Source organism: Poecilia formosa, unplaced genomic scaffold (genome assembly GCF_000485575.1).
Source record: "Poecilia formosa unplaced genomic scaffold, Poecilia_formosa-5.1.2 Scaffold70, whole genome shotgun sequence".
Lineage (NCBI taxonomy): Eukaryota > Metazoa > Chordata > Actinopteri > Cyprinodontiformes > Poeciliidae > Poecilia > Poecilia formosa.
Window position 1 is genome coordinate 1,765,275 of NW_006800009.1, and position 19,887 is coordinate 1,785,161.

The following is a 19,887-nucleotide window of genomic DNA, read 5'->3' on the forward strand; positions in this document are numbered from 1 at the left end:
TTTTAAAGATTTCCTTTTTTATACTTTTACAAACATAGCACACCTATATCTTTAGGCAGTTTCACCCATTCTTCTTTGCAGTTCTTCAGATGCTGTTTATATTCGTTTGATGTTGGAACCTCAAACAACTAAGTCCCAGTTTCAAATAACAAAAAAAAAAAACAGATCTAATAAACTGAAGGGATCAAAATATTCATTAAGAGAAAGTATTTTCAAGTTTTCTGTGAAGACTTTATCACATGTCAACGTGAAAAAAAGTGCAAGTAAATGGTTATCGACTGCTGCTATCACAAAAGTTTTGCCATACTGGATTTTGATGTTACTGCAGGTGAGAGAGCTCAGATTTTTCCTCTCAAACTTTTAATATTGACCATCTTTGATGGGTTTTTGTTTTTATAGAACTTAATACTCATAAATTTTAACTTCTGAGTAAAATATAATGCATAGTTAAATGGAATCTTTCAATCAATCAAGGTGCTGTTTTTTTTTTTTTTACTAGCATTTTAAAATCTTTCAGTATGGTGCCTTAGAAAAATATTTCCAGAAGTGGTTTTTAAATGTTTGAAGACCTCTTATTTGGTGACCCAAGTCCAATGTTTTGCCCATAAACAACCACGTAGAAACTGGTTGTAATAATATAGTTAAGTTCTGCTTCCCAGTAACGGGAACAGTGCTGACTTCCAACACTTTTTTTTTTTAAAGCCATTAAAAACTGACACATGTAGCTGCTTGTTATCCATGGAGACATCCTTTCCCCACCATCCAAGGATCTAATGAAAACAGTGTCAGACTGTTTAATGTGACTGATCTAGCTCATCAGATCTATCGATTCGGTCTGCTATATTTCAGACTTGTAGATCCATTTTGTCAGCAGGTAGGTAATGAGCGCCGGTACATCTAGTTTCTGCTGCGGCTGCTGCTTGCTGTGAATGTGCAGAGACTGTGTGGGACGTTTAGGGTCAGCTCAGAATATACAGCTTCACCATAGCTGCCAGGCAATAAAAGGTTGCACAGCACTATAGTTGCTCCTGTCATTGCAGTAGTTTTCTTAGTTGTGTTTTTTTTCTTTGTGAAGGTGATGCAACTTTCAAAAAAAAAGAAAAAAAAACAAGATTTCTTCCATCAGTGTAGCTTTCATCTGTCTCTCTATTAATTTTGTTCTGGCTGTCTGTCTGTCCTCCAGCATTTTCTGTTCTCTTCCGTAGATCAAACAGCAAGGATTAGAGCGTGCGCTGGGAGTAGGAATAATGATGAATACATTAATCATAATAAATCAGAGAGCGTGTGTTATGTGTACGGTCACCGTGGAGACAGGATTTATCCGAGTTTAAGCTGCTCTGCTCACATAATCCGTTATGCAACTTCTCACTCCTTTGGAAAAAAAAAAAAAAAAGAATCGTAAAGAGGAGCAGACGGTTACCCACAGGTCTTTTCTGTTTTCCTTTTACATATTTTTTTCTAATCTTACTACATCTGCTTTGTTATTTTACAAGAGAGCTGCTGTGCCTCTCCTTTTCAGGTGGGCGACATCGTCATGGTGAGAGAGGACGAGACTTTCCCCTGTGATCTCATCTTTCTCTCATCCAGCCGGGACGACGGCACCTGCTACGTCACCACCACCAGCCTCGACGGGGAGTCAAGTCACAAGGTGCTGGCAAGAGACGAGTGATGACTTTCTGTCTCAGCCGCATTTTAAACTCGAATTAATTTAAGTTGCTATCTAAAACCATTGAAATTGCGAGAAGTTTTGCATCCTTAAAAGAATGAGAAGGTGATCATCTACATTGAGCATCTTTGAAGTAGCAAAATATTTTAAGCCAACAACACATGCCCTCTGGGACAGAACAATGGCTGTTATAATATAAATTGTATTCCTGCTACTATTAAAAACAAATTCAAACATAGCTGTTTCCAGGCAGGTTATATCACAGATCTTTAGCAATGTGCAAAACAATATTTTCTGTAAGTGCAGTGTAAATCTCCAGTACTTTATTGTTTATAGTAAAGCCTCACTTATTGGCATCCCTGATAGTGACTCATGTCTTACCGTCTGCCTGCTCTGAAACATTTACCAGCTTACTTGCACCCTTCACATATTGTTGAGGTCGCTTAGAGAAACTGCCCAAGTTAAACACCAAATCAATCCCAACCTCATAGTCGGTGTCTTGGTGACATTTTCCCCCCCGTCTTCTTTTTCTGCTCCCCCACCTTCTGCCACCTTTTTGTCTCAGACCTATTACGCTGTACCAGATACCATGGCCTTTAAAACGGAGCAGGAGGTGGATTCATTACATGCCACTATTGAATGTGAACAACCGCAGCCTGACCTCTACAAGTGAGTGTATCCCCGTAGATGGATCGTTGTACACAGACCTTTTACAAGATGTAACCTTATGGCCATGGACATCTTGATTTAATTTTGCTTTCCCGCTTTGTTCCAGATTTGTGGGACGCATCAACATTTACAAGGACAAAGAGGAGCCTGTGTCCAGGTGGGCAGTTGTTTGTGCTGTGGTTTATTGCCTAAAATTGTATCTATATTGCATTTTTTTTTGTTTATTTTAGCCTAATGTTGGTTAAATATTTAAATTTGTCTGTAGCACTACATAATGCAACCTTTAAACTTTCGAAACCTTAGAGGTTACTTTCCGGAAGCTTCATGGATCTTACCAGATACGTTTCTAGAACTTTCATGATTCATGTAGTTTGATCATGTAGTTTCCTGGAACTTCAATGAAGTTTGCTGCATACCTTCCTGCAACTTATCAGGTACTTTGCTGATATTAGTAAGTACTCTGCTGGGAACACCTGGTTACTTTCCTGGAACTTATCAGGTGCATTGCCAGAGTTTCATTGATTGATTGAATAATTAACTGACTGATTTTTTTTAACATGTAAATGCTAATCAATCAAGCTCTCCTCATACTATACCAGAGTTTATTAGGTGTTTTTGGAGCTTTCTAGACACATTCTTGTGCTTACCACATAATGTACTTTTCCAAAACATACCAGGTCCTTTCCTGGAGCTCAATGTGTTCTTTTGAAGAACTTTTACTGAAATTCTTTGTTCCTTTCCTTGATCTTACCATATACTTACTTGGATAAGTATTCCAAATAATATTCCAAAGCTACTAAGTAGTATCGTGGAGCTTACCAGCAGCTTCTGCGGAGCTCCATGGTACTTACTGGTTACTTTCCTGCAGCTTGCCATGTAAGCTACCAGGTGGCTTCCAGAGTTTTTAAGAAATTACCAAGCACTTTCTTGAACTTACTAGGTTACTTCCTTTTGTTTATTATGATGAGGCTTTTAACTGTGTTATTTCTAGAACGTACCTGATGCTTTCTTAAAACTTCCCGAAAAGATGTGGTAAATACAGTAAATTACAATCTGTATTATTGACTGCTATGCTAATAATTATTTGGGTTTTCTGAACTCTATTAAAAGAATGAATTTACTTCACAATTGCAGAACACTAGGAGCTGAGAATTTACTTCTTAGAGGAGCCACACTGAAGAACACACAACATATTTATGGTATTACAATAATTTTGAGCATGCAGTTAAGCATTTGTAAACATTTTGGGGAAAAAAAAAAAAGAAACATTTTTGTTTTCTGCTCCTCAGCTGTTGCAGTCTACACTGGCATGGAGACCAAGATGGCACTTAATTACCAGTCTAAATCTCAGAAGCGCTCTGCTGTTGAGAAGTAAGATTAATGATGGAGGCCTTCCCACTGCTTGATTTAGAGTGTGTCTTTGGGGAGTGGTTTACTTCCCAGCTCCGTGGCGCTGACCCCTCTTCACTCCATCACTCTCTGCAGGTCGATGAACGCCTTCCTCATCGTGTACTTGTTCATCTTGATCAGTAAAGCTGTGATCAACACTGTCCTGAAGTACGCCTGGCAGTGGTCGCCGGACCGGGACGAACCCTGGTACAACCACAGGACTGAAAACGAGCGCCAGCGCCACGTGGTCTGTCCCCAACTCTGCGCATTTGATGCAACATTTAAGCAGCTGTGGTGTTGTAATTCCCCTAAAGCCACATTCCTATAACGTGCATCCTCCACTTCCTAGGTCATCCGAGCCTTTACGGACTTCCTGGCCTTCATGGTCCTGTTTAACTACATCATCCCAGTGTCCATGTACGTCACTGTAGAGATGCAGAAGTTTCTTGGGTCGTATTTCATCACGTGGGATGAGGAGATGTTTGATGAGGAGCTGGGGCAGGGAGCCCAGGTGAACACCTCCGACCTGAACGAAGAGCTGGGACAGGCATGTGGCTGGACACACTCAAGCAAACTGCACTGCACAGATAACTGGATGCAATCTTTATGTAAATGTGCTGCTGCTTTCACTTCCTTCAAGGTGGAGTACGTGTTTACCGATAAGACCGGCACTCTGACCGAGAACAACATGGAGTTTATTGAATGCTGCGTGGATGGCAATGTCTACATCCCACATGCCATCTGCAACGGCCAGATCCTCAGTGCTGCCTCCAGCATAGACATGATCGACTCCTCACCTGGGGGGTACAGGAGAGTAAGTTTGTTTTATATGTTAAACATATAAAACCACAGATTTTATGTGATGGGCCAACAGAAGGTAAAACAAAATGGAAGGAAAAGGATTCGTGCTTTGTCAAAGTTTGTTTTATTTAATTTGCGTGCGTAGGAGTACGAGGATCTGTTTTTCCGGGCGCTGTGTCTCTGCCACACGGTGCAGGTGAAGGAGGAGGAGACTGTGGACGGCATCAAAAGGGGCATCCATCAGGGCAGGCCCACTTCCTTTTACATTTCCTCGTCTCCAGATGAAGTAGCTTTGGTGGAAGGAATGAAAAGGTAACATCATGATGACAAGTTTTAGTGAACTTAAACAAAAGTATATGAGATATCACATACACATTACAAAGTCACATTTTGCTCAAGAAAGAATTGAGTTTGGGTGATTAGCTTTTTCTAAATAATAAGTAGAAAAGTCCTGGGTGCATTGTGCAAAATTAGGAATGGATTCTTTCTTTAAAAGCATATTTTTGAAATTCTGATACTTTTCACTCTTTAGATGTTTGACACATTTTATTCATATCTCCCATTATTGAACAAGCTTTGTTCCACATCAACCTCACATACACACTACTAAGAAGAAAAAAACTTTCTTTTTTACTGACATTAAATCTGTTCTTATCTATAAATCACTGTAACTGGTGGTATGGTTAAGGTCGCTGTCCATTTTGAAAATCCATTTGTGCTCAAGTTTGAACTTCCTGGCTGATGTTATGAGATGTTATTTACAGTAATATTTTCACATATATCCCTTTCCCATGATGCCATCTGCTGTTTGCGCCCGTCCCTCTTGCAGTAAAACATCCCCATGACGCTGCCTTGGATTTAAAACGAATGTCATACTTTACATTTTCCATTGTAGGAAAATTATGTCAGTAATAATTTTAACCCTGATCAAAAAATAATAACTAAAAAAAGTCTCCATCTGCATTAACCACAAGTGCTTGACTAGCCAAAGTTGTATCATTCTTGAAGTACATTTTGGGGTCACACACAGTTAATCCAGTGTCCACAAATGGCCCCCGGGCCTCACTTTGGACACCCCGATGTAGATTTTTCCAAATTGTTTAAAAGCATAGTAATCTTTGTGTATGTGTGTACATTTCTGAGTTTAAAGAAAGTAACAGAAAATGCTTCCTGTCATTAGTGTGGCTAAATGGAAATGCAGTTGGTTGTCCCAACTCACCTAAAACAGGAAAAGCTTAGTCTGATTTAATGTCAGCATGACAAAGAATGTGGTATGTGCCTTATTTATAGTGTATGCAAGTGGTTTCCACTGTAACCTTCACAGTGTGCAAGCACTGTACATACATCTCAGCTCAAGTTACGCAACATGCGTCACAGCAACTTCAGTCTTGCCACCTCCGAAAGACGCGACTGTTCATTTACATGACCTCTTTCTGTCACCCTCTAATTAATCATTTTCCCTCCGCCGTCGTTGCCAGGCTGGGTTACACCTATCTGCGACTCAAGGACAACTACATGGAGATCCTCAACAAAGACGACGAGATCGAAAGGTCTGTTTTAATAAGTTGTTACACCACGAAAGATAAAACGGGATTAATCCAGCTGACGGAGTCCTGTTTACGTTATCCGACCGAAGAGAATTAGCTCTCAGCTTGTGATACAAAAGAAAAAAAATTAAAAACAAATCTGCGACCTTAGAAGACCTGCTCAATCGGATCAAAACGATTAAACTGATGAGTGAAACTGAGTAATAGTCTGGTTCAATTCCAGAGAGGTTTTATGGAAATTCTCTGTTTTGATCCATTGCGTGTGTTTGTGTAAGCAACCTGGCCGTACATCACTGTCAGCGGCGGCCTGTCGATAGTGAGCTATTTTTAATGAAGCTGGAGAGAAAGAGAGAGAAGGGAGAAGTTGAGCATTCAGATTCTAAAGTCTTCTTTGATTTTCTGTCTTTTCTTTTTGCTAAAATGCAACACGTTTTTGCCAAATTCAATATATATGTGTGTATTTTTTTTTATTATTTTATTTTTTTTACTGAATTAGAATCATCTGCAGTTTCTAAAGGAAGCCAGTATGTTAATTTTGTGCTGTAGATGAATAAAAGGGGAGTGGTGTGAAGTCATTATTTAACAAAGGCCACCTCTGAAATCCTGATCACATGTAAAATAACTATTCTGGCTTCAACAATAAGCTCTTGCAGTGGAACCCAGCAGCCAGAACCAGGAGTACAGTGTGTACTCAGAGGTGTATACTTTGCAAAATCAGCCAAGGCGCTATTACAAAGGAACCGTTGTGGAAGGAGAAACTTTGTCCGTTTGTGAAATTTGCCCTCAGTCTAAAAGAAACGAAAAGGAGGCGAACTCACTTCAACTCTATCCCTCCTTCAGGTTTGAACTGCTCCATGTGCTGAACTTCGACTCTGTCAGGAGGAGGATGAGCGTCATAGTGAAGTCCATCTCAGGTGAGACGTCGCCGCTCGCACCTTTTTGTAGATCCAAAATTAGATGCTGGACACAGTGCCTGCAGTGTGCTAACAGCGCTTGGCGCTGTTTCTGTGTGTGTCCTCAGGAGAGTACCTGATGTTCTGTAAAGGTGCAGACTCATCTATTTTTCCTCGAGTAGTGTCTGGAAAGGTGGAGCAAGTCAAAGCCCACGTGGAGCAGAACGCTGTGGTGAGTGAATGTTTTCCATCTGCTGATTGGGTTTGAGGGTACATTATGTCCATTTTACACATTTAGCCATATGTTTCGTGTTACACATTAAATCCTTAAATATATATCTGAGGGAAATTTCACATGTAATGTGGTAATTAAAACTGGTAAATGTTAGGCCTGCTAAGCGGACAAATTGGGCTGGATGATAAATTGTCTCAGTAAGTTTTGCGATAAACGATGATATTGTTGTTTTGAAACCATTTTCAAGTAATATATTGTTAATGGCACAGTAAGGCAAATTTGCTCACTCAAAGAATAATAAACTTTTATTTTGTAAAAAAAAAAAAAAAATCCAAAAATATCCAAGTAAAAGACAACTAAATACCATAAATAAATGTAAATCGTCAGGATGGAAATGATCAAGCTCATTTGAATTCGTTATGCGAATGATCAATTATCTGCTTATTCCGACAGGCTTAATAAACGTCTAATTTAGCGAAAATCATCCCACAATAATACTTAATAGAACCGTGTAGCTGCTACAGTTTCATGATTTAAATCATCTTTAGATTATTTCACGTGTTTCAAGTCCAAATCCAGACCTAAATCTGATTGAGATCTGTGGCATGACTCGAGAATTTGTTCCTATAGTTATTCTCCGTCCTGTCTGACTGAGCTTGAGCTTTTTTTTAAAAAAAAACAACAACAACAAAAAAAAGAAATCTGCAAAAATTTCACTCTGTAGGCATGTAATGCTTGCAGATGCATCACCCAGAAGTCTGGCCGGCACTATAATTAAAAAACTTGCACATACACAAGCAGGATTCATCTTTTAACATTCTGCCTCCCTTTACCCTTTTTCTATTGGTCTACTTGTCTGTGACCCAGATATCAGACCCTGCAGAGCTTCTTGAAACACGTGCCAATTTCAGGAGATTTTAGAGAGGAAGCTTTTTAGTGACCTTATATTGTTCCTATAGTGGGCATACAGCTCTTATATATTGTTGTGGGCTGAAAGGGACAAACGTGCAACTGAATATTAATGTTCCTTTGTTCAGGATGGTGTGGTCTTTAAAGAAGAAGTATTTTATATGCTTTAAAAATTGAGCTTCATCTACCAACTGTATAATATCAATAATCTTTTCATTCCTCTCTTTCTCTCTCTCCGCTGTGAAACCAGGAGGGGCTGCGGACGCTGTGCGTCGCCTACCGAAGGCTGTCGGAGTCGGAGTACCAGGAAGCGTGTCATTACCTGACCGAAGCCAAGCTGGCCCTGCAGGACAGGGAGCAGAGGCTGGCTCAGGCCTACGACGTCATCGAGAGGGATTTTGTCCTCCTGGGTGCTACAGCGGTGGAGGACAGGTTGGTCAATGCAGGAAGAGAGGAAGGGAACGATTTAGAAATGGTGCAGCAAGGGGACAGAAGCGGGGGGGTGGGGATTAATGAAGCTTTACACTAAATTTAGACAGTTGTCCTGACTCATGGCAGCAAAAAAAAAAAAAAGGTTCACTATGAACTCTTGAGTGGTGCCTTTTGTTTTCGTTTTCTCTGGATTGTGCAGTATTTGAGTATTTTTGTGCACAACGAAATAAGACTTCAGCCTCCACCCCTGACTGATCAAGTGCTTGACAGTTTAATTTCCTAACAGATAAACTGCCAATGTGAAAACGACAGGGTTGTGGTGGTCTTGCATTGAAAACTTATCACCCGTCGGTAATGGATTAACTGAAGCTGTGATTGATGGCGCTGCCCACCCGTCTGCACCCTGAAACACTTATCGACTTATTGACAAACAGGCTGCAGGAGAAAGCCGCGGACACCATCGAGTCGCTGCACAAGGCCGGCATCAAAGTCTGGGTCCTCACGGGGGACAAGATGGAGACGGCCGCCGCCACGTGTTACGCCAGCAAGCTTTTCCGTCGCAGCACCCAGATTCTGGAGCTGACCAAGAAGCGCACCAAAGAGCAGAGCCTGCACGACGTTCTGTTTGAGCTGAACAGGACCGTTCTCAGGCAGCGCTCCATATCCGGGTACGGAAGTCCAAATCTGGTTGAGTTTGTTGTGTTGACGAATCTCCTTGATTAAACCTCATTCAACCTCTGATTGCAGGTTGTCAGTGGACTGCCTCGACTTTGGCCTGATTATCGACGGGGCGACTCTTTCTGCAGTACTAAAGCCCAGCCAAGAGGTGTCTGGCCATGGGAACTACAGAGAGATCTTTCTTGAAATCTGTCGCAACTGTAGCGCTGTTCTCTGCTGTCGCATGGCACCGCTGCAGAAAGCCCAGGTGACAGAGACTTTCTTTCTTCCTCTTTTTTTTTTTTTTTTTGTCAATTGTTCTATGTGTATGTCTAAATAACTCTCTCACCTGGCTTAAAACATTTCTGTGTTGGCAGATTGTGAAGCTAATTAAATCCTCGAAGGAACATCCTATAACCCTCGCTGTTGGCGACGGAGCCAACGACGTCAGCATGATCTTAGAAGCACATGTTGGCATCGGTGAGTTCAGTTGCTACCTTAAATAATTACGCTCTCAATCACAAGATGTTTATACAGGTGATCCTGGTGATATCTGAGAAAATATAGTTTGTTTGTACATCCTGCTGTCATTTTTACTATTCATCCGTCTAACCAATCGCACATCCGGTTATCTGTTTGCCCGAACAAACACGTATCTTTCCATCCCAAATTTAAAGTCTAACCTTCTGCAATGACTTCATGAGGAGCTCTGACAAAAATTTGTCATTGAAAAGCAAATAATTTTCACTCAGTGTTTTCTCATTGCTCTGTTTGGAGTGCATTATTTTTTATGCCTATTATACTCAGTGTGTTAGGAGTTCATCTCCTGCATGCCAGTGCTATTTTCATCCTGCTGGATGGTGTATCTGTAGTAGACACCCACACCTAACGCGCTCAAGATGCTCACAGAAAGGGGGTGTAAGCATGGAGTGAGGAAATGTGGATTTAACGCAAATTATATAATTTGCAATATTTAACAATTACACCATCATCACCAAATGATGTGCGATCCTAGTAGGAACCCTGATTTTGTATTTCTGGGCTTTACACTCCAGATTGTGAGTAAACAGTTTCTTTCCCCTAGGCATCATGGGTAAAGAAGGCCGACAGGCAGCCAGGAACAGCGATTATGCCATCCCAAAATTTAAACACCTGAAGAAGATGCTTCTGGTCCACGGCCACTACTACTACATCCGAATCGCTGAGCTCGTTCAGTACTTCTTTTACAAGGTAAGGGGCGAATGCTTACAAACGTAAATCATTTTATGCTTGTTTGAACTGGAAAAAAAAAAACCCAGCCGAAACACAGATGACTGGATTTAGTTCTCCGGTAAAGTGCAACTCTCTCCTGGATCATTCACGGGCGCAGTGATCAGTGTGTGTGGCTTCCACAGCATGTAGCGCTCTGCCGACTGACTCAACTTTTTCCCATTTGGCATCACCGCTTTTTTTTTTTTTTACCGCCCACTCAGTAAGCTCATAGGGCATAATCTCACCATAAACAGGAATGTGTAGATAGCTGCAGTTTTAGATTTGTTTTTTGTGGTTCATCATTTATTTATTTTTTGTTTGTTTTTGTTTCCTCTCTCTTCTCCTCTTAAATCCTTGCAGAATGTGTGCTTCATCTTCCCTCAGTTCCTGTATCAGTTCTTCTGTGGCTTCTCGCAGCAGGTAGGTACTTTATACTGTACAGGAAAAAGCTTTTTCCCATTGTAAGGTTCTGTTGAAGCTTATTCACAATTTATCAACAGCGCTACAGTTTTAAAAACAATTTTTACTTGTGAATGAAATAAAAACCCTGGAAATTGGGAACTAGTAACTAGAGAGCTGTAAAAAGTGTTTGTCCCCTTAAAGATTCCTTCTGTTTATAAGACGAAAGTTAACGTCACACAGCAGCGCATTGGTTATGGAAGTAATAATGGATGGCGTCGTCTTTATGTCGTTGATGTCAATTTTATTCAGCAGTGGGAATCAACAGTATTGTCACAAGATGATAAAAACACACAGGAAGCTAATAAAAAGGAAACACAACTAATAGAAACGTCCTTTGTTGGAACGCAGACTGTAACTTCTGTAAATAAGTATTTTGGATGTGTAGTCAGCCAGGATTGGAAGGATTGTGATATAACCATAAAAATGTAAAAAATAAATAAACAATAAAACCATTTAAGTAAATTAAGCGTTTCTCCTATTTGGTTGCTTCTCGTGGTAGAAGTGTTCACCTCTGGTTTAATCAAGTCCACTTGTAGCTGTAGTTGTCAGGCCTCCGAGGGAATGTCCTCGAATCTTTGGAGGCAGCTGAAGCTGAGGGTCGTCAAACCCAGGTAGCCGTCCCTGCTAGTAGAGATGAAACTGGAGGAAGGAAGGGGAATCATATCCTTCCCCAGAGCTATTGTGTAAGAGAGCAAGGTGTGAAAACACATCCTGTCTGTGGAGTTGGAGCTATTTGAAAAGGAAAAGATTACATAATAAAGGTGCAGACTCCAGAGTTTTCCTTTTGTTTTCCTTCTTGTGTGAGTTTCATGGTTATAAATGCATAGAAATCAGCTGGCATTGTTTAACAGGAACACTCTTTTAGTTCCTACCTCTAAAGCATCTCTGTCCCTTTGCAGCCTCTGTACGACACGGCGTATTTAACGCTGTACAACATCAGCTTCACCTCCCTCCCCATCCTCCTGTACAGCCTGGTCGAGCAGCACGTGACCATCGACACGCTGAAGAGGGAGCCCTCTCTGTACAGGTGACGACGTTTGATTTTGTGCGACGCCGCGCCTCGCGTCCCGTTTACCTTTATTAACACGTTTTCCCTCCGTGCGTCTCAGGGACATCGCGAAGAACTCCCTCCTCCGTTGGCCCGTCTTCCTGTACTGGACGTGCCTGGGTGTGTTTGACGCGGTCATCTTCTTCTTCGGTGCCTACTTCCTGTTCGACAACACCACCTTCACCAGCAACGGCCAGGTGAGCTTCTCTGCGTCGCCAAAGGCAGTGAGGAGAAACGGCAGACATGACATGCGCATCAGAGGCATCAGACATGGGAGGATAACTGTGGAGTCTCCATGAACGCTCACTCATCTTCACCGGACGCTTTTAGGTGCAGCGACTTGACGTTGTAGTCGTGTTTTGTCTCTATATGGCTCAGCACCAGTAAAGTTTCTGTCGCCGGAACATCGGATCTCCATTCATATCGAACAACACAAGAGCATCTTTCTCTGTATTGTTAATTTGTATCATGTCAACTGTTTTTGATTGCCTTCGGTCCTGTTTTTTTTGTTTTGTTTTGTTTTGTTTTTTTGTTTTTTTAAGTTTAAACATCCTGAAATTCATTTTACCCTTTGTCCTGATTCTTTTCTCTTTTCTCCTCCCTCCCTTTTTCTCTGCTTCCTTGCTCTTTATTTTGCTCCTCTCCTCCTCCTCCTTCTCTTCTTCTTCTTCTCCTTCTCCTTCTCCTTCTTCAGCTTATGACCACCAACACACAGATGGTAAGCCTGTCTCCCTCCCCTGTCAGCTCTCTCTGTCTTCCATGCCCCTTTTCAGTTCCTGTCGTCTTGTTTATGCTTTCAGTTCATCCTCACTCCACCTAATCCATGCAACTCTCATTTGGATGTGTAGATTCCTAGCGCTTTCGTTCCCCCTCTAAATTTCTGCAACGCTCTGAATCCTGCATAGTACCTAATCTTAACCACTCTGCTGACATGGCAGAAATCCTAGAAGCTTCTCCACATTATCCCTGTCTTGTGCTGTGTGGCAGGGAATTTAATATTCGCTGCTGATTTAGATCCAACATCTGTTTGTTTCCTTTTCTGTCTGCCGTGTTTGTTTTTGTGTGTACTTGTGTGTCTGTGTACTTTTATTAATATTACGCTGTCTGCCCGTTTAAAATAATTCTGGATAGGCTTTTTTGGTGCCAACAGCCATCTTTAGTTGTTATATAAGCCGTCCTCTTTGCCTCGATTTCCCCGTTTCCCCGCTCTCCTCCCCTCTCTTATAGTCCCATCCCATCTGTTAACTCCTGGTGTCTGCCTAAACCTTGCTAGAATTTCAGCAAGTAGCAACATGTGAATGCTGTGAAATAAATTGGAAATGTTTATTTTATTTTTTACCAAAATCCTATCCTAATAATAATTAACATCTTTTTGAATGAACACTCTTTTCCACAGTTAATAATAAAACATGAGATTGTCCTACACTTTCTTTCTTGTGCTCACTTGTGCTGTCTACAGTCATTGTCTTGGTAATTATTTTACTGTTAGCCTGGCCGCTAACTGTTGTCTTCATCTTTTTCTTGCAGATGTTCGGAAACTGGACGTTTGGGACTCTCATCTTTACTGTCCTGGTTTTCACCGTGACCCTCAAGGTGTGTGAGTGAGCAAAACGAAACGAGAAAAATCCTGTCTTCTTCCTGTTAGAAGTTCTCCAAAATATTAACTATAAAGGGAACAATAAAGGTTTAGGAATTAGCCAGAGGAGTTTTATTCTTTAGCTCTAGATTCATATTTACAAGATCAACAATTACATAACAGGTTCTTGCCAGCTGCAGAACTGCTAAATTTGAACTGCAGACGGTAGAGAGGGAGTAGGTGGAGGTTATGAGGGGCCTTAGAACATAACAGTATATAAAAACAGGTGTTGCAGTCAAAAGCCTTTTATGTCATCCCAAGCAAAAACAAAAATACTTGGTAAGGGTATAATTGAACAACCTCTGTAAGCTGCTGTAAATGATCAAAAATTATTCATGAACAAATGGCCAAATAACACTTGTTACCTATTTTAGTGAGAGAAAGTTTTAACGGCTCGCAACAGCAGGTAGCAGGAGCTTTTCTGAGTATTTTTTAAACTACAAATGTTCTCTATTGAGTTTTATATGCATTTTGTTGTCTAGGCGACAAAATGCCTAGGGTTAGGCTTCGTAATCTGAGGCTCGCTGCTTTTCTACGTCATTTTCTATCTTCTCTGGGGCAGCATCATTTGATAAATCGTAAAGTTTAAGACTTTAAGCTTAAACTTCCAGAGTAAAACCAGACAAAACATCACTTTGACTACAACGGGCAGTGGTCTCGACCCGATAGTTGACCAATACATATAACACATCACACTGGTTCCATCTGTTTGGGTTAGGGCTACTAGTAAGACCACTTTAAAATACTACAAGGAAATGATTTAAAATCGTAAATTTACTGACGAGTTTCTCCTGTACCGACTGATTCGCTGTTTCCACTGCTTCTTCTCTCTACGGTCCAGCTTGCCTTGGACACGTGTCACTGGACTTGGATCAACCACTTCGTAATCTGGGGCTCACTGCTTTTCTACGTCATTTTCTCTCTTCTCTGGGGCGGCATCATTTGGTAAGGCCTCCACGCAGCCACAGTCCACGCAGTCTTTGCCGGACTGATTCCGTTTGGGAATAAATGTCCGTCTTCCCTGCTGCTTGCTCAGGCCCTTCCTGAACTACCAGAGGATGTACTACGTGTTTATGCAGATGTTGTCCAGTGGCCCAGCGTGGCTCAGCATCATCCTCCTCATTACCGTCAGCCTGCTGCCGGATGTCATCAAGAAAGTCCTCTGCAGGGCTATTTGTCCAACAGCTACTGAGCGAGCACAGGTACGAAAAAGATTCTTAAAAATAGATTTGAAGTTTTACCTCTGCTGATGTTACACAGTGCGACTAACACTTTACTAAACCAATTCAACACATGGAGTTTCTTTCCAACTTGAGTTGCTTATTTAGCAAGTAGAAATTGTTTAAATCCTACTTTATGTAAATCTATGAAGATTTACAGCTTCATAGCAGAAGCTGTAAATCTCCTCCTCTTTACTAATAATCCAGGAAGACTGTTGATGTGTTTCATAGCTTTGAGCACCAGCTGGATTTACTCTGACTTCCTCTTCCCAGTAGTTTAGCTTTACCCTCCTTTTGAAGCAAGTTTTACCATGAAATGGAAGGGGGGAAAAAAAACGAGTGAAAGGTCTGACTGATTTCTTCCTGCTGTGCTCTTTTTCTTCTTCCTCCCCTTCTCACTTCACTTTATGGATCCCCCGTCATCCGTATCGACACGTTCCCTGTTGCTCCTTTCACTTCTCCTTCAACCTCTTCTGCATTTTTCCTCTCTCCTGCCATCCCTTCTTCTCACCTTTTTCGTCGTCCCTTCTTTTTTCACCTCTTCTCCGTGTGGTTGCGACACGCTGCACTGTCCCGCTCTTTCATGGTGACCACAGTCCACCCGCCCGTGCCTTACTGTGGAGCCGTCCACCATCTTCATGCTTTCTCAGTCCTCCAGCAGAATGAGTTTCTGATTGGCCCAGAGAGAGACGAGAGAGAGAGAGGAGCAGGAAGAGGAGGTGACTTTCTTTTAAGCCCTCATTTGATTGTGCATGCTGGCATGGTCCAGTGTCGAACTGCTTGTCTCTACACCATGCTAATCGGCCACTGATGACAACACAACTTCTGAGGTTTAGCCCGATTCCTGTCGTTTCTCTTCTAAGTGCTTTTTTTTTTTTTTTTTGTTCCATCATATCATGTTTCAGAAATCTGTGATGCATTGACTAAATTGCCAAAATTGGTAAGATATTATCAATTCAGATTTTCACAACCTGCATTTTTGGACTTGCGATCTGTTTTGTTCTTATTTTTAACAATATTCTGATGAGGTTTTCAAATGCCTAGCAAGTACAGAACTTGGTTTTATCCTAACCCATGTTGATGAGCTTTACTAATATCTCTATTACTTAAAAGACAAAAATCCAAATTTTAAAAAAGAAAAACAGCCAAGCCTACAGACAGTTTTGTTTTTTGAATTAGCAGTGGAGAAACTGCATGTAATTCAAGCTCATTCAAAAATTGCCAGCTTTTTGACCGCCTGACCACTGTAGGTCAGGATTTTAAACTGGACCGTCGATGCCAACCAAAATAAGTGAATCAAGAATATACAAAAATGTTAATGTTTAGATGTATAAAGCTGGAAGAAACAAACTGCAAAACACTTTGTGCTGTCTTTGCAGCAAAAGGTGGTTCTACAAAGTATTGAAATGCGGCTCGGGGTCACTTTTGAAAACCATTCATGATTTCTTACTGGCCTTTCATGATTATGTGTTCGTCACATGAAATCCCATCAAAAAATCCCGACAGGATATAGGAAAGTTCACAAGTTACGAACATTGTTTCGAGGCACCATAAGACTCCTGAACTCTGTTGATTCCTATTATGTAATTATTTTTAATGAAATTGCAAATAACGACTTCTTCTAAGTCAAAGAGGAGAGGGACTGTCCAAACAGTGTAGACTTCCACAAGCAGCTTATATAAAGTAAAGAAGATGTCAGCTGCTGCCAGCATCAAATTTAGTGTCGCTTTTAGCAACTGATTTGAGATACTACCTTGTTCAGTGAGTCACGCTATTTCAATTACCGGTTATTTAAATGGAAATCTGACTTTTGAAAATATCTACTAAGACTGTGTGAAAATGTAAGGAGGATTCTCTACATTTTAGTGTTTTTTTATTTTTATTTTTTATAGATTTAAATTTACTTTCAAGCTGGTAATCTACTTCTTTGTTCTGAACACTCCCTGGTGTGATCATTGTTGTGTCTAATATGCGGCTGTCAAGTCTGATGATGGTTAAATAAGGCATGGGAAGCTTCTGCAAGTTAGGAGCAGAAAATGACTCAGAATTTGGTCTTCTCGTGTGCTTTTGTGGAAATATTCTCGCTCTAAAATGGTGGAATAATAAACAAGGAGTTGAGTCAGGACGCATTTTTGATCTGACTGAGATAAAAGCCTAAAATTCCTATATTTAGTACATGAGATTGGAGCAGATTGTGTTATCAACCTTCATTTAACGTTATCTACAGAAGGTAGCGATAGCGGGGTGCCAGGAAATCTGTGTGACTCCTGGCCCATCTGGTGGCAAAGTAGGCAGCGAGAAGGAGCCGTTTGATGGAGAGAGAGAGTGTGGACATAAAGATGCTGGACCTATGACTATCTGAAATCTCAAAGCTTGTGGGCTAAGACCTCCATGGCGAAAGCACAAAGCATGGCTGCTGCTTCTGTTTTAATAGAGGCGGTGGGTTAGGTCAGTTTGTATGTGTTCCTCAAGAAATGTCCTTTTCTCAAACTCACTATCCGGGAATGATAACCCCACAATTAAGTCTGCTGTGCCAGTTCCACAGCTAATCAGACTCCCACTGCTAGCGTGCTGAAAATGAGCCGGGTCTGGGTTGCAGCCAAATGAGGAATTCCACCTTTCCTCCATTTTTATTGAGCCTGAGCCACTTAACCCCCCGGGGTTCATTCATTTTGTGTTCCTTCTTTGTCCCTTGCTTTTTTTTTTTTTTTTAAATTCCGCAAATTCATTTGTAAATAAAATGCGTCATCTAAATTCTTTGGACACAAAACAGTCTCTTGTAAACATTGCTGTAAAAATATTATGCCCGTCACCAGCGGTCACTGGGCGAGAGCGAGGCGTACACCTCTGTCAAAAAATATGAACTTCTTTCAATTCAGCGGGTGTAAATTTCAGTTCTTACAACACATAAGATATTTAAATTTTATATATATATATTTTAACACCTTATATTCTAGTTTTAGTGGTTAAAGTATTCTCTTCCTTTTTCTGTTCTAGAAAAAACACTAAATTAAAAACTAATTTCCATCCTATGTTTGCAAATTGGAATCTGAACGGATATTACCAGAGCCTGAGAGTGTTAAAAATTTGCTGGAATCTTGATTCTGATCAGTTTTTATTGTAGTGCAAAGTCATAGAAACAACAAATTTCAAGCTCTTACGTGTAAAGTTTAAGATTTACTGTGCATATGCAAACATCTCCACCTAGTGGAAACAAGAAAAATTTAAATTTTGATAAGGTTTCAACACAGAAGAATAAAAAAATTAAAACAGAAACCAAATTACAATGGTAGTCCAAAAATGAAGAAAAACAAAATTAGAAAAATTAGATGAGTTAAACTATGAACTATTTGTATGGCCATATACATATATATTAGTGATTATTATCAAAAGTATCATTGTTACCATTAATATCTTTAAATGTTTTTGTTAATCCCTGGATACTGCACACCTTCATTCAGCCTTCCTGTTATCTGTTGCAGTCCATGTGAGGTCAACTCTCCTTCGTCAGCTCGACGAAACTCACATCCTGTGGCACGAGGATGTATGAAGGAATAAAAACAGCTAAATTACGCATTATTGAAGGAGTTAAATGGCTTGTGCCTCGCCAGCAGATTGATTGAGCTGCTGACATACCTATGTAAAAAAAAAAAGTTTGCTTTCTAAAATGTTTATAACAGCTACGTGCTTCCTCCGGATTTGTTTTAAACTCCTTACTGATATTGGAAAAACTTTGAGTCGCCTTTCTGCAGTAACATCTTCCCTACTGAAGGGTGTTGTAGTTGTGTTTGTTGAATTACTGGTAGCGCTTAGGAATGGTGGATTTGAGCACTAGTAAGATTCAAGGCGTGATCTGTAGGTTTAGCTTTGAAATGGAAGATATTTTGGAGATTCAGACAAATTTTACTGGTTTCGATGCAACATCAAGGTGATATTTTACTGCTATCTCAACAAATCCAACACAAAAAACACGTTTTGTGATTTTTCTCTCTGTTTTTATATTTATTTATTTTTTATAAAAATGTTTTTGGTAATCTCCTGACATCTAGTGTTACAGACCAGGACTGCAAGTGTAAATTTATTATTATTCATATTGGGAATATTCTGAGGTCATTACTACTCAGTAGAAATGTCCGTTCAGACATTACTGGATTTTGTCATCCAATCTGTTCGTGTTAATTTCCCCCCAAAGATCCATCACCAGCTGATGGATAAATTACAGTTCCCCCGTAATCAAAAGAAAGAAATTATTAAAACCTCAAAACAAAACTCTTATTCCTGTCATTGTAGGCTCATTTTCTGTTCGCGTCTCCACATTTGGTCGGCTGTTGTGCATGTTTTCATTCTTCTCAGGTTCAGTCCTGATTTGTCTCCTGACGACACTTCCCTCGTCTCTGTAGGTCAGCGAGAAGCTGCTGTCTGGCAGCGCGGCCGAGCTGACCCCTCTGTCCTTTCGTCGATCCTACAAAGGCAGGAGCACAGACTCCACCCTCCTCCACCTCGGTGCTGCAGAAACGCTGTCCCTCCGCAGCTCCAGTCCTCTTCCCCAGAAACTCCTGGCTCACCTGGCGGAGGGAGGGGGGTCCGACCTGACCTCTCTCAGCCCATATATGCTTCGTCTGTCAGGGGCGGGGTTTGCCTACTACGCTCCTGGACCGGAGACGCCTGTGTGAAAACAAAAAAAACAACAGAAACATCACAAGATGTCGTTAAGCTCTCCATTGCAAGAGTCAAGAATTTATTGAGCATCCCTCGAAATCATGGACTCTCCATGTTCATCGTGTGCATTTTCTGGGGTCCACCTGAGTGGACCACTGTTGTCTTTGCAGTGCCCGGACTCTTTCTGTCAAAGTTTCCTGTCAGGCTCCCAATCAGAACAGTTGGAGAACTCAAAGGGAGCCTTGAGCAACTGTTCTTTTTTTTTTTTTAGTTTTTTTGGTTTTTTTGTGAACTCATCCCCATTTTTACTTGCATTATTGCTCTTCCTTCACTTTCATGTCATTTTCTATTTTATTTTGTAAATGTTTGTTTTAAAAAGAAAATGTGTTGTTCATGGACACTCTGTGGTCTGG

The 19,887-nt window shown here is 40.8% G+C and overlaps 1 protein-coding gene across 4 annotated transcripts in view; it reads left to right on the top strand.

Annotated features, from left to right (window-relative positions):
• The window catches only part of LOC103140369 (probable phospholipid-transporting ATPase IH), a 33,969-nt gene extending 14,314 nt beyond the window's left edge, over positions 1-19,655 (top strand). Inside the window, exons 6-31 of one of the 4 annotated variants that reach the window (XM_007555489.2) lie at positions 1,520-1,648; positions 2,232-2,335; positions 2,442-2,492; positions 3,470-3,534; positions 3,625-3,706; positions 3,821-3,971; positions 4,074-4,271; positions 4,365-4,538; positions 4,671-4,837; positions 6,004-6,075; positions 6,913-6,986; positions 7,094-7,197; positions 8,360-8,541; positions 8,976-9,209; positions 9,289-9,466; positions 9,576-9,678; positions 10,283-10,428; positions 10,810-10,869; positions 11,811-11,938; positions 12,021-12,156; positions 12,654-12,677; positions 13,487-13,552; positions 14,437-14,540; positions 14,632-14,797; positions 15,412-15,534; positions 19,216-19,304. In XM_007555489.2, coding sequence (XP_007555551.1) covers positions 1,520-1,648; positions 2,232-2,335; positions 2,442-2,492; positions 3,470-3,534; positions 3,625-3,706; positions 3,821-3,971; positions 4,074-4,271; positions 4,365-4,538; positions 4,671-4,837; positions 6,004-6,075; positions 6,913-6,986; positions 7,094-7,197; positions 8,360-8,541; positions 8,976-9,209; positions 9,289-9,466; positions 9,576-9,678; positions 10,283-10,428; positions 10,810-10,869; positions 11,811-11,938; positions 12,021-12,156; positions 12,654-12,677; positions 13,487-13,552; positions 14,437-14,540; positions 14,632-14,797; positions 15,412-15,489 — 2,976 coding nt within the window. In that variant the 3' untranslated portion in view covers positions 15,490-15,534; positions 19,216-19,304. Of the gene's footprint in view, positions 1-1,519; positions 1,649-2,231; positions 2,336-2,441; positions 2,493-3,469; positions 3,535-3,624; positions 3,707-3,820; positions 3,972-4,073; positions 4,272-4,364; positions 4,539-4,670; positions 4,838-6,003; positions 6,076-6,912; positions 6,987-7,093; positions 7,198-8,359; positions 8,542-8,975; positions 9,210-9,288; positions 9,467-9,575; positions 9,679-10,282; positions 10,429-10,809; positions 10,870-11,810; positions 11,939-12,020; positions 12,157-12,653; positions 12,678-13,486; positions 13,553-14,436; positions 14,541-14,631; positions 14,798-15,411; positions 15,535-19,215 lie in introns of all 4 variants that reach the window. The other 3 variants (XM_007555487.2, XM_007555490.2, XM_007555488.2) reach the window with 3 other exon arrangements.
• The last annotated feature ends 232 nt before the right edge of the window (positions 19,656-19,887 follow it).